General features: G+C 37.7%; 1 protein-coding gene across 11 annotated transcripts in view; it reads right to left on the bottom strand.

The window, feature by feature from the left end:
* The window catches only part of LOC115211107 (calmodulin-regulated spectrin-associated protein 2), a 179,297-nt gene that overhangs the window by 31,281 nt on the left and 133,276 nt on the right, over positions 1-14,740 (bottom strand). For 6 of the 11 annotated variants that reach the window (XM_036502359.1, XM_036502358.1, XM_036502355.1 and 3 more), the window contains exons 13-15: positions 11,643-12,583; positions 9,014-9,141; positions 8,026-8,321 (exon numbers count right to left, since the gene is read on the bottom strand). In XM_036502359.1, coding sequence (XP_036358252.1) covers positions 8,026-8,321; positions 9,014-9,141; positions 11,643-12,583 — 1,365 coding nt within the window. Of the gene's footprint in view, positions 1-819; positions 919-8,025; positions 8,322-9,013; positions 9,142-11,642; positions 12,584-14,740 lie in introns of all 11 variants that reach the window. The other 5 variants (XM_036502353.1, XM_036502356.1, XM_036502351.1 and 2 more) reach the window with 1 other exon arrangement.

The raw sequence follows: 14,740 nt of genomic DNA, 5'->3' as shown, positions 1-14,740 counted from the left end.
TTTAAAATAACAGCAACAATGGACACTCAAGAAAAAAAGAAGTGAGAAATATCAGGATTTAGCCAGAGAGATGAAGAGATTGTGAAAGACTAAAACAGCAATTATTCTGGTGGCAAAGTGGTGCACTTGGCACAACATCCAAACTGCAACCTCAAAGACTGAAAGAGACTGGGGCTGAGGCCGACACAGTCACCCTGCAAAATGTGCAATCCTGTACTCTGTAAGAATCCTAAGGAACGTTCTTGAAATTTGTTCTCACCAAACCCCAAGACAACAACCCCTGCTGACGAATATAGCAAGAAACAGTTGGAAAAAACAAATTAATAACATAACAACAATAAAACAAAATAATAATAAATTTTTATAGCTAGTTCAATAAGGGGTAAAGTAAATTAGATTTGGAGGAAATTAATGACGGTTAGTGTTGGTAAAAGAAAAAACAAAAAAAGTAACATTTAATAAAATTTGTAAAATAAGGTAAGTTTAATGCCGTGATAAGAGATGAGTCCTGTTGCTTCTGGTCAAATCTTGGAATCAATAAGGAAGCAGGCATTTCTTAGATGAAGGACTGCACCAGAAACATCACAACTCATCACTTCCCACATCACACTAACTTTTTTTTCTCATTTTCCAAACTCCAATAAAATAAGATGAGGGAAGAAACAATTGACTGAATTAATTTAAAACTAAAAAGGGGTACTCATACGTCTGTTTAATTTCTATTCGACTGGCTTAGATTTGCTAAGTTCATCTACAAAACTTTTGATGCTATGCTACCAAAGTTTCAGTCTGAACACCACTGGCTAATATCCAATATACCTTTGCAGCAGCAAATGCCATGTTGTAAACCCATTTTGATAACCTCCAATTGGGATGGTCCTGCAGGCCAGCTTGTAGAGAGCAGTGGCCCAGATTTAGCTTCAAAAAGGAAAATAAAAATACAAATAAAATCAGAAGACAGTCATTACTCCGTCTAGTAAGATTAGAGAACTAAGGTGTCAGTAGAGGCCTTTTCAATGGTATCATCCTGAAAACAAAAGATTTTTTCATTTTTCTATTTTCAAAGAGCATTAATGATAGAGTGATCTAGTTTGTTGAACGTTTAAAGAGTTGAATTAGCTAAATTATTTAGAACAGTTTTAATTACATGAGCAAGGAAGTAATAATGTCAAGGAGTTATGTATTTCATAAGGGATGGACCCTAACACTTCAGCCACAGCAAGCAGCCCACAACCAAGGACAGGATCCAATGGTTAGCAAGAGAACAAAGAGAACAGAACACTCAGATCTGAGGCCAAAGACATCTTGGAGTGTCTACCATTTATCTTCTCTAAGTTTTACTCAACAACCAAGAGTCACATCAACCCTTTCCCTATCCTGTGTATAACATGGGATACACAGGGCATATCTCCCTGGCATTCAAGCATCATATATGATACACATTCCTAATTCTGATTCCAATGACCAGAATAACTTGGGACTAGTGAAAGCAAAGCTTTATATTATTCAGAAGGTATGAAACAAGGGCTGGCGTTTATATATGATGCACAGGACACTTGGCTGATAATCTAAGGTCACAATACATATAAATATATAGATAACCTACCAACTAATACAGTATCAAAATACATTACTCACCAACTAAACCAAATTAACTTCCAATAACTAAAAAGTTTGAAAACCAGCATGGCTGCTTAGGACAGGGTACCTTTTTGAACTCCATACGTTTAACACTCATGGACATGCTTACAAAATGGAAAAACAACACAGCACCAATGACTTTCAGAAACATTTTTCTCAAACTCTGAATTGCTGAAGCATGGAATAAACTACCCACATCAGTTGTGAGCTGTCAGGACACTACATCCTTCAAAACTTCCATGCTCCCTAAAATTTGCCAACAGTACATCGGACACCCCAATCGCACCACCATTTTTTTTTTAAATGACTCATTCACTGTTCACTTCCTTTACATTAATCTGTGTACTGTTCATACACTTTGGACTTCTTTGTTCTGATGGGGTGTAATGCACCTGATGAGTTGTAGTGCACCTGAGCACTGTACACAATAAGCTCATTATTATGTTCTTTTTAAATGCTTTAGACAGGTAAAGGGTTAACTAGAGGCTAATACACTTGCTTAATATCACAGTGTTTCTATTGTTTACAGTGAGTTACTCCTGTTCATGGTGTTTAATTATGGTTCAGTGAACTGGAGTCGGCCACATACAATTAAATAACAATGAGCAATGACGAACCATTCACTTTTTGGTCGGTTGTGTAACACCATTAACACAACCATCAGGGGTTCCTGTAATAAGACTATTTCATTTTGAATCAGTAAAACAAGGGTGAAGTTTTACTACAAACCTTAACCATAATAAACCATGCTAGTTAATGTCATATAATTTATTATTAAAAATGCAACAAGAGCTGACATAGCTAAGTTTTTAAAACAAAAACCATGTGCATATATATATATATATATATATATATGCACACAAATATACAACTGTCAACATGTATACATGCCTGCATATGTACACATACACACACATATATAAATGTATGTACACATAAGTATACATGCATGTTTATGTACATGCTACATGTACATCATCATCATCATCATTTAGCGTCCGTTTTCCATGCTAGCATGGGTTGGATGGTTCTACTGGGGTCTGTGAAGCCAGAAGGCTTCATCAGGCCCAGTCAAATCTGGCAGTGTGTCTACGGCTGGATGCCCTTCCTAACGCCAACCACTCCGTGAGTGTAGTGGGTGCTTTTTACGTGCCACCCGCACTGGTGCCAGACAGAGCTGGCAAACGGCCACGAACGGATGGTGCTTTTTATGTGCCACCGGCACGAGGGCCAGGCGAGGCTGGCAACGGACACGAAATGGGGCGGTGCTGGCAACGGTCGCGAAACGGAAAGTTCTCTTACATGCCACCGGCACTGGTAACACATCTGCAATTTCCATTGATCGATTTCCATTGATCGATTTCGAATATAGATATATATTCATAAATATTAATGCATGTATACACACATGACTATCGAAGAGAAATATGGAGTTTGGTGCAGTAAAGCAATGCTATGTGGCTGCTGAAGAAATGTTAAAACAATTCAGCAGAGATGAAGCTGATGACGGAATGAGGAGGAAGAGGATGGGAAAGCAAAATAAATGGCAGAAAAACCAGAGAAGTTATTGAGTGGTTCAGGAATATGTAATGGAATGGAAGAAGAGAAAAAAAATTATAAAACATGTGAGACTGTATAAACATTAATTAGCAATTAATTACTAATGAGATAGGTTCTCCTCAGTCAATTCTGTCTTGCTTGACTGAGGAGTGGATGTGAATGGCAACTGACATTTTGTGTTATCAAAAAAAAAACAAAAAAAACTTAGACATGGCCAAGAGGAAAAGTCTGTCCTGGTTTTAGATCAGGAATGTAGAAGAATCCGCATATGTTGTAAAAGGTAGCAAAAAAGGGTTAAGAACAAGTGGGGCACCCAGTTATAAATCCCTTCAGAAAATCCTTGCCAGCATGGAAGGGCAGATGAAATAACGATGATTTTATAGCAATGAGGATAATAACCAAAATCAATATATTAGTGTTTAAGTATATTTTTGAAAATCAATATGAGTTTAATGAAAATTGATTGATGGTTGCAGAACTTTATTTATAAAGAATCCCAGAATGGTATCGGAAGTGAGTTTGTTAGATATCTAAAGAGTTGATAGGATTTTTATACTGAATAGAGGAAAATAGGGAAGGTGGTATTGAATTATGGAAGATGCAAAGAGGCTGGAGGGAAATGAGATGAGTGATCTGTTGAATGTATGATGTTAATTACCAAAATACAGAATGAAGCTAATAATGAAGATATCATTAAATGGTGTATATATAAAGGAGAAACAACTGTACCGAGATGAACAAGTGTTGTAAATGAGAAAATAAAGCAGGGTGTGCATATAAGGAATTGGAGTCATGGAAGGGGAAACTTGAGAAATAACGATGAAACCAACACTCAAAATGTGGAGTGTCACATGTTAGGGGACTCATTATTGAAACAAGTGATGGCTGTTGCTAGTATGGAAAGCAGGCATAAGATGATGATTTAAGCACATACAATCCCATACTAACAGGACTATGATTGAGATGATGATGATGATACTTCTGGGCTAAAATTAAAAACTACTCTTATGTTTCAATGTTATTATTATCATTATTATTATTATTATTCAGATCACTGCCTGGAATTGAAGGATAGGAAAATATTAGATTTATAAGCCCTAAAATTTACCCCATAATTACCTACAGGCATATGACATAGTGGTTAAGAGCATGGGCTACTAACCCCAAGATTCTGAGTTCAATAGCAGGCAGTAACCTGAATAATAATAATAACAAAATCGAAAAATACCTTAGGAATGAGAACCCAGGTTTGAAATTTCCCCCAGACACCCAATGAAGGCTGGAGGGTATATTAGCCGAAACATTGTGTTAACAACAAACAAGATGAGGACAAATATAGAACTACTCATATTTTGCTTTCTACTTAGAAACCTAAAGTAAAACATTTTCATCATCTCTCATTTTAAATAACTCTGATGCCTCCCCAGCTGCATGGGCAATATGTCTCCAGTTCCACCTTATAACTTTGACGATAACTCCACAATGTCTGAATTTCATTAAAACACTGCTTGTTTCTCATCACTGCATTCAATACTTTCATTATGTCTGTAAGACAGGGAAACACTAACAACTTATTTAGGCAGCTGAATGAAGAGTCAAAATGCACAGATATTTAACTACCCATGTAAAAATAATTGTGTCAATATTTATTATTATTCGATTTGACTCGAGTTTGTTCTTATTCCTGGTAGAATTTATGTGGGTGTGGGTTACTACCTATAACCTTAGATATCCACAAATTTTCAATAGTCTTTCAAGTGCTCAAAGACATTCTGATAATGTTTCCTGTTTCTAAGAGGCAAACTTTCTGTAGAAGCTCTAGGAAGGAATTTCAACCGTGTTCATGGTCTGCTACCACAACAGCTCCTTTATAAGATCCAGTTAGCTCAAGACATCATCAGGAGGAACCACGTCCGGTTTCGGCCCCTACTCCTCTACCGTTTTGATGTGCCCCCCCACTTTGTAGGCGTCTTCAGCTCTGGTGTTGGGCGCATGTCTTCTTTCTTCTTCTTCTTTAGCAAACTTTCTGTAGAAGCTCTACAGGTCATTCCATTCCAATCTCCTTCAACCATTTCTCTATATCATTACTCACAGTTCCTAATGATATCATTATTATTATCAATTAATTAATCAATGAAAGAATAACATGTATTTAATTCAGTTCATCTTTTCAATGTAGTATGCCACATGATATTAATTGTAAAACTTAATATTTATCATTCATGGATTTTCCACAGGTACATACTGATATATATGCAAAGTTATGTGAGAGAGAAAAAGAGAAGAGTAGAAGGAAGAGAGGAGAGGGAGAAAGAAGAGAAAAAGCAAAAGAGAAGGAGAGAGAAAGAGATACTTAGGAAGACTGAAGCTTTTTAACATGGAAAACAAAACAAAGGAGACGTGATGAATCTTATGTGAACTCAACAGAGCCTTAATAGAGTTCATGGAGGCTGGGCATATAAATAATAACACATCTTTGTATTATTCACAAACCTCAATATATATATATCTGGAAAAGATACAGTGACGAGGAGAGGTCCACTTGTGAACAATGAAGTAACAAGTTCAAATCCTGCTATAGTAAATATGTAACAATAATAAAGAAATACTTCTTTTCATCAAACAAAAAGCTATACTTACTTAATTATTCATGTAGGAAATGACTACAGGAAGTTTTCTGAGAAACTGTCTGTACAGTTCATATATATATATATATATATATATATATATATATATACATACACACACACACACACACTTTATTTGATGGTTAACAAGGCTACTATTGGTTTCATACGGAGAATTCTCAGAACCAACATTGCAATGTGACAGATTTGATAATTGGAGAGAATTCTCAGCATGAAACCAATAGTAGCTCCTTATTAACCAACAAATAAAGACTAGTTATTCTCCAATGCAGTGTTGAGCACACATTCTCACTGTTCAATACTGGTGTGTGTGTGTGTGTGTTTGTGTGTATATATATATATATATATATGCACACACACACACACACACAGGCACTAGAGTTAAATTACATCTTCTGAGCACATATTTACATATAGACACGCCCACACAAAGACAAAAGGGACAGAAACAGATATTATATTTATATATAATAATAATAATATATGCATACAAAAACAAATCATATATGTGATGACGCACTAGCATGACAAAGTGGACTAATTGAGTTTTCTTATTCAGAGGAATCCCACAATGGGCCATTAGCTCCCAACAGGCATTGAGTGGAGATATGGAAGTCATGATAGTCAAGGTTTTTTCCCCCCGAGAATCATTAGTGGTGTAAATCAAAGATCAGTTACAACAGAGTGTCAAAACATGCCCCAGAATCAATCTGCTGCTACTTTGAACTAAATCACTTGCCCCACTCTCAATAAATAGACCTTCTGTGTATGATAATGACTTTACTTCATAGCTACACTGACATAGCCTCAGAGTTTGTGTGTGCATATGTGACCCTGGGCAGTGTTCTTTTCCTAAAACAATATGAAGTACTCAATATGTCGTGGCACTCTGTCAGTTATGACGATGAGGGTTCTAGTTAATCCAATCAACAAAACAGCCTGCTTGTGAATTTAATGTGCAAATGGCAGAGTGTGCCACAGACACGTGTACCCTTAACGTAGTTCTCGGGGAGATTCAGCATGACACAGAGTGTAACAAGGCTGGCCCTTTGAAATACAGGTACATCAGAAACAGGAAGAAAGAATGAAAGTTGTGGTAAAAGAGTACAGCAGGGTTCACCACTACCCCCTGCCGGAGCCTTATGGAGCTTTAATTGTTTTCGTTCAATAAACACAATGCCCATGCCCAGTCTGGGAATCGAAACTGTGATTCTACGACCGCGAGTCTGCTGTCCTAACCACTGGGCCATTGCGCCTCCATAATCAATATATACATGAGTGGTGTCTTGTGCGTGTTTAGTAAGTGGTTACACCCAAAGCATGGTTTCCGGTTCGTGTCCAAGATAGGGCTTTTCTAGACACTCTTAAGTAGGGTCTTTCTAGATGCCATCACTACATCTAAATACCTGCACACGAGTGAAATCATGGTGCAGATGTGACAATAACTATTTAACACTTGTGTGTATGCATGTGTTTGCATATATACACACTCTCTCCTAAATCTGAGTAGTCACATCCCTCCTTTTACATTCTGTGATCATGCAAGCTGCACAATAGACTCTCAAGTGCCATCGGCACAAGAAAAGCACCCAATACTCACTGTAAAGTGGTTGGTGTTAGGAAGGGCATCTGACCATAGGAACCATACCAAAGCAGATATCGATCGATACTTGATGCAGTCCTTGGACCCAGGGGATCCTAATAAACCATCCAACCCATGACAGCACAGAAAATGGATATTAAATGATGATATCTCACACACATACATTTATAAAGAATTAGAACTTGATTATGGAACCCATATTACTCCATGTGCAAATCACAGTAAAATTTAAAGTTTAATTAGCAATGCAAATTGTCAAAACGAAAATACAACATCTATGATAAACGAATTTACCCTGAAATCTCCAAAAAAGCCTTAAAACTCGGGTGATGCTTTTAAATTATTCTAATAATACTAACTTGATAAGAGTTACACAGTGTAACCATTAGAGATGGTAGTTTAGTCAAATTAAGAGTCATTAACACTTAAAGCTCAGAGGAAAACTGAAAAACTGTCATTTTTTTTTTTTAATTATAAAGCAAAAAACACAACTGAAATATTAGAGAAAATATAAGTCCAAAAGAATATAATTAGTTAATTAATTAATAAGTTAAGGTATGAACTGTTACTTACAGTTACTGTTTGAACTAGTAGGACTGCTGAATCCTCGCCCTGCAATGTCTTCCTGTGAACTTGTCGAATGAATACTACTAGCATCATCTTCACCAACCTCGGGAGGTTTCGATGAACGCACTATCATGCTCTTTGGACGTGGTTTGGGATTCCGAGCTGGACGCTCGTAACGATCAGTTGGTGGATTCTTTTCGTCGTCTTCCTCCTTTCTCTTCCGTTCCTTATATTGTTGCAGAATCATCTGCCTGCGCGCCTTTTCTTGCTCTTTCCTCTGAGCTATTTCTTCCTTCTTCAACCTAGAATTAAATTTAGTTTATGAATAAAAAGAAAATAACTCAAATACTAGATTTAAAAAAAATAATAAAAAATTCAAATTTAACATAATTATACGTAAATGACTTTAAAAAAGACTAAATTTAAATATGTAAGCCCAGTGGCTAATTAGAATCCCCATCAAGTGTCTTAGCCTTCTTATATCTAATATCCAGTGGCACATAAAAAGCACCATTCAAGCATGGTCGATGCCAGTACCGGCTGTGGAGTCAAAACAAAAAACTCCGACTCCGCTATGTAATTAAGCAATTGTGGTCTGGATATCTCATAAAGCATATGCATACGCTTGTACTTTGAGTCAGCCTATATGTTATAACTGGCTTATATTAAAGAATAAAGATATTGCGAGTCGGAATTAGAGTCAATATAGTTTTACCGACACCGACTCCAGCTACCACTTAATTGTTTCCGACTGACTCTATGACTCCGACTCCACAGACCTGCTGGTGAAGAAACCTTTACTGCTTAAATGAGTGAATCAGACTGACCATGAAATAGTTATTACTAGTACGTAAGGATTACACTGATCGTCCGCATGTGGGTTGGACAAGTCATCAAATATTTATCATTATACATCACTGAAGCAAAGAAAGAATACAAGGGCTATGTGCAGGGACATTGTTATGGCAAAAGAAGGAACCAAAAATTATTTTACATCTCTTGTGCTCTCTTCTTAGCAAACGCTTCTTCTTTCTGCTGTCGACGTAATTCCTGTTCTTCTCGTCTCTTCTGTTGCTGTTTCAACATTCGCTTTCTCCTCACCGCCATCTCATCTTCATCAAGCTGCAATCAGATGTGTTACAAACAACTGTCACACGCTTATAGACCTACGATCCATTATGCACTCTGAATGAATCCACACACACACACACACACACAATTGAGAGAAAGAAAGGAAGGAAGAGGGAGACTCAGTGAAATCAACTTTGACTTTCACCCTTTCCAAGGTCAATAAATAGAGCTACCAAGTACCAATTGAGGATGGAGAATCGTAGGAATTGGTAGAGGATCAGAAAGGATGAGAAACCTCAGTGTTATGGAAAGGGAACAAAGACATGCAGAGTCAAATGCTAGTCTTCGACAAAAAAACAAAAAAAACCCAACTTACCTATGTTCTCACTCTTAGAGTCATATTCTCAGGAAACCTGTGGTGCTTACAGAATCTCTCTTTCTCTCTCTATACACACACACACACACACACACACACTAATGCAGGGCCTCCACTGGTCACAACTGGTTGTGCAGCTACACGTGTGCAATCATGGACAGATCTTTTGAAGAACACTGAATATTGCCCTTCATTACAAGTCTCCTCTCTCCATACCACCAATATTTCCAAAGAGAAAAGCTGCAGATTCGCCCAATACGGCTTGGAACCAGTATCGTCAGCAGACAATGCTGTCTTGTACTTGCAGAGGCGTTTACCTTGGCTGGGTTGAGCCAGCCCCAACCTATGAGTTCACCACATCAACTCGCAAACGCTGACTACATCCGAGTGTTGGCCCTAACATTCCAGCAGGTAAAGTAACACTTCTGCCCGCTGCCCAAGAATCCACCTTGCAAGTTTGACAAATGCCCCACTGGGAGAGTAAACACGTTGGATATTGTGGACACCACTGCAATAATCATCATTTGTTGTTGAGGTGGAGGGTTCATGCCCAGAGTGAGACAACAGCAAAGAGTCGAAATAGATACTGCTAGGCATCTCACCTGATCAACTAACAAATCCGATAACCCATCGTCCTAAACTGGTACTTTGTCAACATAAAAGGATGAATGGGGATTGAACTCATAGCCCAGGGAGTCAGAAAAGATACCACAAGGCATTCTGTTCAACACCAATGACTAACCAATTCACCACTTGAACTAATACACATTTCTTTACTGCCCACAAGGGGCTACACACAGAGGGGGCAAACAAGGACAAACGGATTAAGTCGATTATATCGACTCCAGTGCGTAACTGGTACTTATTTAATCGACCCCCGAAAGGATGAAAGGCAAAGTCGACCTCGGTGGAATTTGAACTCAGAACGTAACAGCAGACGAAATACCGCTGAGCATTTCGCCCGGCGTGCTAACGTTTCTGCCAGCTCGCTGCCTTGAACTAATACAAACGCAATTTTAATAGAGTATTTAACTAATTAGAGCATGTTCCTGTATGGTCAGCCCCAAATATGAAATGGTACCTCCATATTACATCTGGGGATCAGCAACATAAAATTTAAGTAACAAAATGTCAGATTTTACAATCATAAAATAACATAGGCGCAGGAGTGGCTGTGTGGTAAGTAGCTTGCTAACCAACCAAATGGTTCCGGGTTCAGTCCCACTGCGTGGCACCTTGGGCAAGTGTCTTCTGCTATAGCCCCGGGCCGACCAATGCCTTGTGAGTGGATTTGGTAGACGGAAACTGAAAGAAGCCTGTCGTATATATGTATATATGTGTGTGTGTGTGTGTGTGTGTGTGTGTGTGTGTGTGTGTGTGTGTTGTGTGTGTGTGTGTTTGTCTCCCTAGCATTGCTTGACAACCGATGCTGGTGTGTTTACGTCCCCGTCACTTAGCGGTTCGGCAAAAGAGACCGATAGAATAAGTACTGGGCTTACAAAGAATAAGTCCCGGGGTCGATTTCCTCGACTAAAGGCGGTGCTCCAGCATGGCCGCAGTCAAATGACTGAAACAAGTAAAAGAGTAAAAGAGTAAGGAGTATTCTACCTTTGTACCAAGTACTTTTCCTCCTTGTCTTATTATACTTAAAGAGACATAAATCTTTAGGTAAATATATTCAATAAGAATATTATGTACTGAATTTGTATTGAGTGCTCAATTGTTTCAAAATATTAATACTATTAAAGTATTTATATATTTAATATGAGCGATATATACATATATTTTTAATAATATAACTATCAAATTTATTTATACATATTTACATATATTTTTATTTATATTTATTTATTTATACATATTTTTAATACAATAAGTATTTTCACATGAGTATATCTTTATGATGAGTTTGGATATTAATTTCCTTATAATAATAATAATAATAATAATAATAATATTATTAAAAATATATGTACTTAAAAAAACATATACAGGGTGTCTAGTATAGTAACTTCTGATGATATAAATACCAAGGATTAAATAAGAAAATCCTTACATACTCACACACACACACACATATTTGGTGCATATTTACATAAAAGAGTGAATACATTAGCAAAACTCTTTTAGAAATCACAGAATATAAGCAAATTTTCAAAAGTAGAGGAAAACCTACACATTCTTCCGGTTCTTCTAAAACAAATGCAACAGCTGGAGCTGCTGGTACATCTTCCTCTTCTACAACTGGAGGAGGTGCAGTGGGTGGAGGAAGAGGCTTCGATGGTGACGGTAATTTGGGAGGAGTGGCCGCCTCAGCGGTCTCCTTGGAAACCGGTGGAACGGGTAACTTCTCGTCCTTCTTCTCTTCTTTCTTCTCTCGTTTGGTAAGTTTCGGCTTGGGACGACGCGGCTGTTCGTTACCAAATGACACAAAGAATCCTTCATTGGCAGAAGACGTCGGCTCCTCGCTAGTGTCTGTTTCAGCAGTCGCTGTGGGTGCCTCTTCAGACTGACTGGGTACATCGGCCGAAGACGTGGTAGGAGGTGGAGGCTGTTTACTTGGTCGATGCGGAGGACTGCTGCTGATGCTGCTGCTAGGGGACCCATGGTGACTGCTCTGATTGCTTTTCAAACTCTGTCGACTGGGACTACCTGATGGGGAATGCCAACTTGTTACCCCAGAGCTGGTGACAGTATTATTTGTGTTAACATTATTGGTAATATTACTACTCGTGTTAATATTATTACTACTATTTAAATATGGTACATATCCTGAAGAGGACGCAGCATGAGGGTGAGGTGCGTACCCAGAAGGTAATGGTTCCTCTTGAGTCCTGGTTTGGTTACCGTGTAGCGAAAAAGCACCCCCCGCTGCCGATGTTATCACAGCATTAGCCATACTTGGATGTACACCTGCGAGTTCGGGCTTCGGATGTCCTGGAAGACCACTGTAGGGAGTCGCCGTCGGAATTGGTTGGCCGACCGATGTGGTGTACGTGTTTGGTAGGTGGTGGGCTATACCGACAGAGTGAGGTGGAGGGGTAGGGTATGGTGACATGACTGGCGACATGTAAGGCTGTGTTGGTGGTGTTGGGGAATGCAACATAAACTGTTGACCTGAAAAAGTGAAGAGAAAATGGAATTCAAGAACAGATTCTTTACAGAACAGAAACCAAAGTATCAAAATATCAAACAACAAAAACAGCAAAAAAAAAAGAAAAATTAATATATATTTTGTAAAATGCTTAAAAGAGAATCTAAATTATATCATTTAATGTTAGAACAATAGAAAATTCTTTTTTAAAAATATAATAATTAAGAATTAATGACTTAATTTTGAGATGTACCGCCTCAAGTTTAAAGAGAATAAATAGCAAGATAAGTGAAGCAATTTCAACCAAGAATTGAAACCCAATCAGCCCAACTTGAAGCTTAACTTGTCAGAAATATTTAGTTCTGCACCAAAACATGACCCACGTTTCAAGAATTAAGGTTTGTCACCATCAAAGACACATTCTAAAAATGTGTGAAGGTTTCGACTAAATTCTCAAATATTACAGAAAAATGATATTTGGGGAACAGCTTTGTCTTGACATCCTAAAATAACGAGTGTTTGAAAAAATGAACTTAAAGAGACCACATTACAACAACGACAAGAACAACAACCTAAATAACACAATACAAAAAATACAGAAAAAATCAAATCACACACCTGATCAAGTTACAGAATGGACAATGTTTATTTCTAAACCGTTGAGAGAGAGACTGTGTGTGTGTGTGTGTGTGTGTGCGTGCATGTGTGTTTGTTTGTGTGTGTGTGTGTGTGTGTTTGTGTGTGTGTGTGTGTGTGTGTGTGTGTGTGTGTTTGTGTGTGTTTGTGTGTGTGTGTGTGTGTGTGTGAGACTCCTTGAACTTAAACAAGAATTGAAAATAGAAATGTCAAGGGGTAGGTTGAAGTAGAATGTTCGATATCGAGAAAGGCTTTGTAATTAATTGATAAATTTTGTTTTTCTTTTTAGATAATTTAAAACAAATTTCAAAGGATGAGATTGATTTCTAATCTTGCAAAAACCATGATGAATGAGAAGACACTCCAAGAAACTTTTTTTTTTTGACATAACTATGAGGGTCCTTTCATAAAAACTCCCTTGAAGGTGGTGCTAGTGAAATAACTCTTGAACAAATGGAATGGAGGAAAGACCCAATACATATCAGTTTGGAAAACAAACTTTACTATCAATGTTCACTTCCAAAAATGGTCCTCCTTGTGAAACTCCAGTCAGTTCTCTATGAACAAATCCTTGCCATTGCATTTTTATGGACCATTTATAGATTATGTCATTGGCCAAAGAACACTTAACATTACTGGAACTATATTTGGTTATGTGGTATTCGGATGGTAGGTCTGATACACAAACTGACTAAATACTTTAACTCTTTTAATGCCAATCCACTCAAGACAACCACTGCTTTCACAATGCCAACTTCCTGCTTTAAAGGAAATTAAATAAGAATCATCCATTGATATTTCATGTTATGTTCCAAACACTAACTTAAGAATTTCAAATTTTTGCCACAAGGGTAGCTTGGGGGAGGGGATTAAGTCGATTACATCGACCCCATGTTTCACTGGTACAAAATTTATCGACCCCAAAAGGATGAAAGGCAAATAGCAACGGACAAAATACCACTAGGCATTATTCCATCCAGCATGCTAACAATTCTGCCAGCTCACCACATTTTACAAAATTTCTCACCATTTTCAAAATTAATTAGAAAGAGGCAGTGTATTTTGATATATGGTAACAAAATGGTGTTATCAGCCTTTTGCTGCCTGATTCTTTGGGGTCTTTCACAGAATTGAATCAGTTTACATCGCCTAACAACACACTGTTCCAAACACGAAGTTGTTTAGTTCCAAGTCAGTGTTGAACTACAATCAAAGAAGGGGTTCCATCTGGGGCCAGACTTAGACAGCCACAGGGTCATCTGGGACAACATTGTCCAATGTGTTTTTTTCAAGACAGTAGGTGTCTGGTTTGAGGGCTATTTGCCTGTTATTTTTAGGTCAAGCAAACCTACTGAATTTCCCCAATGGCTCAACCATCGCCAAGGAGTGTGTAAAAGAAATGAAACAGATGAAGAAACTTAAATACGTTATTGTAAAATAGACATTAAAAGAGACAGAAATAAGAATTTTTTTTTGTAGGATCAACAAATGAAATTACAATACAGACATGCAGTTCATGTTGTTGACAAACACATTTAACAGAT

The sequence above is a fragment of the Octopus sinensis genome, linkage group LG4 (assembly GCF_006345805.1).
Source record: "Octopus sinensis linkage group LG4, ASM634580v1, whole genome shotgun sequence".
Classification (NCBI taxonomy): domain Eukaryota; kingdom Metazoa; phylum Mollusca; class Cephalopoda; order Octopoda; family Octopodidae; genus Octopus; species Octopus sinensis.
Note: the sequence above shows the minus strand (reverse complement) of the source record. Positions and strands in the feature narration are given on the sequence as shown.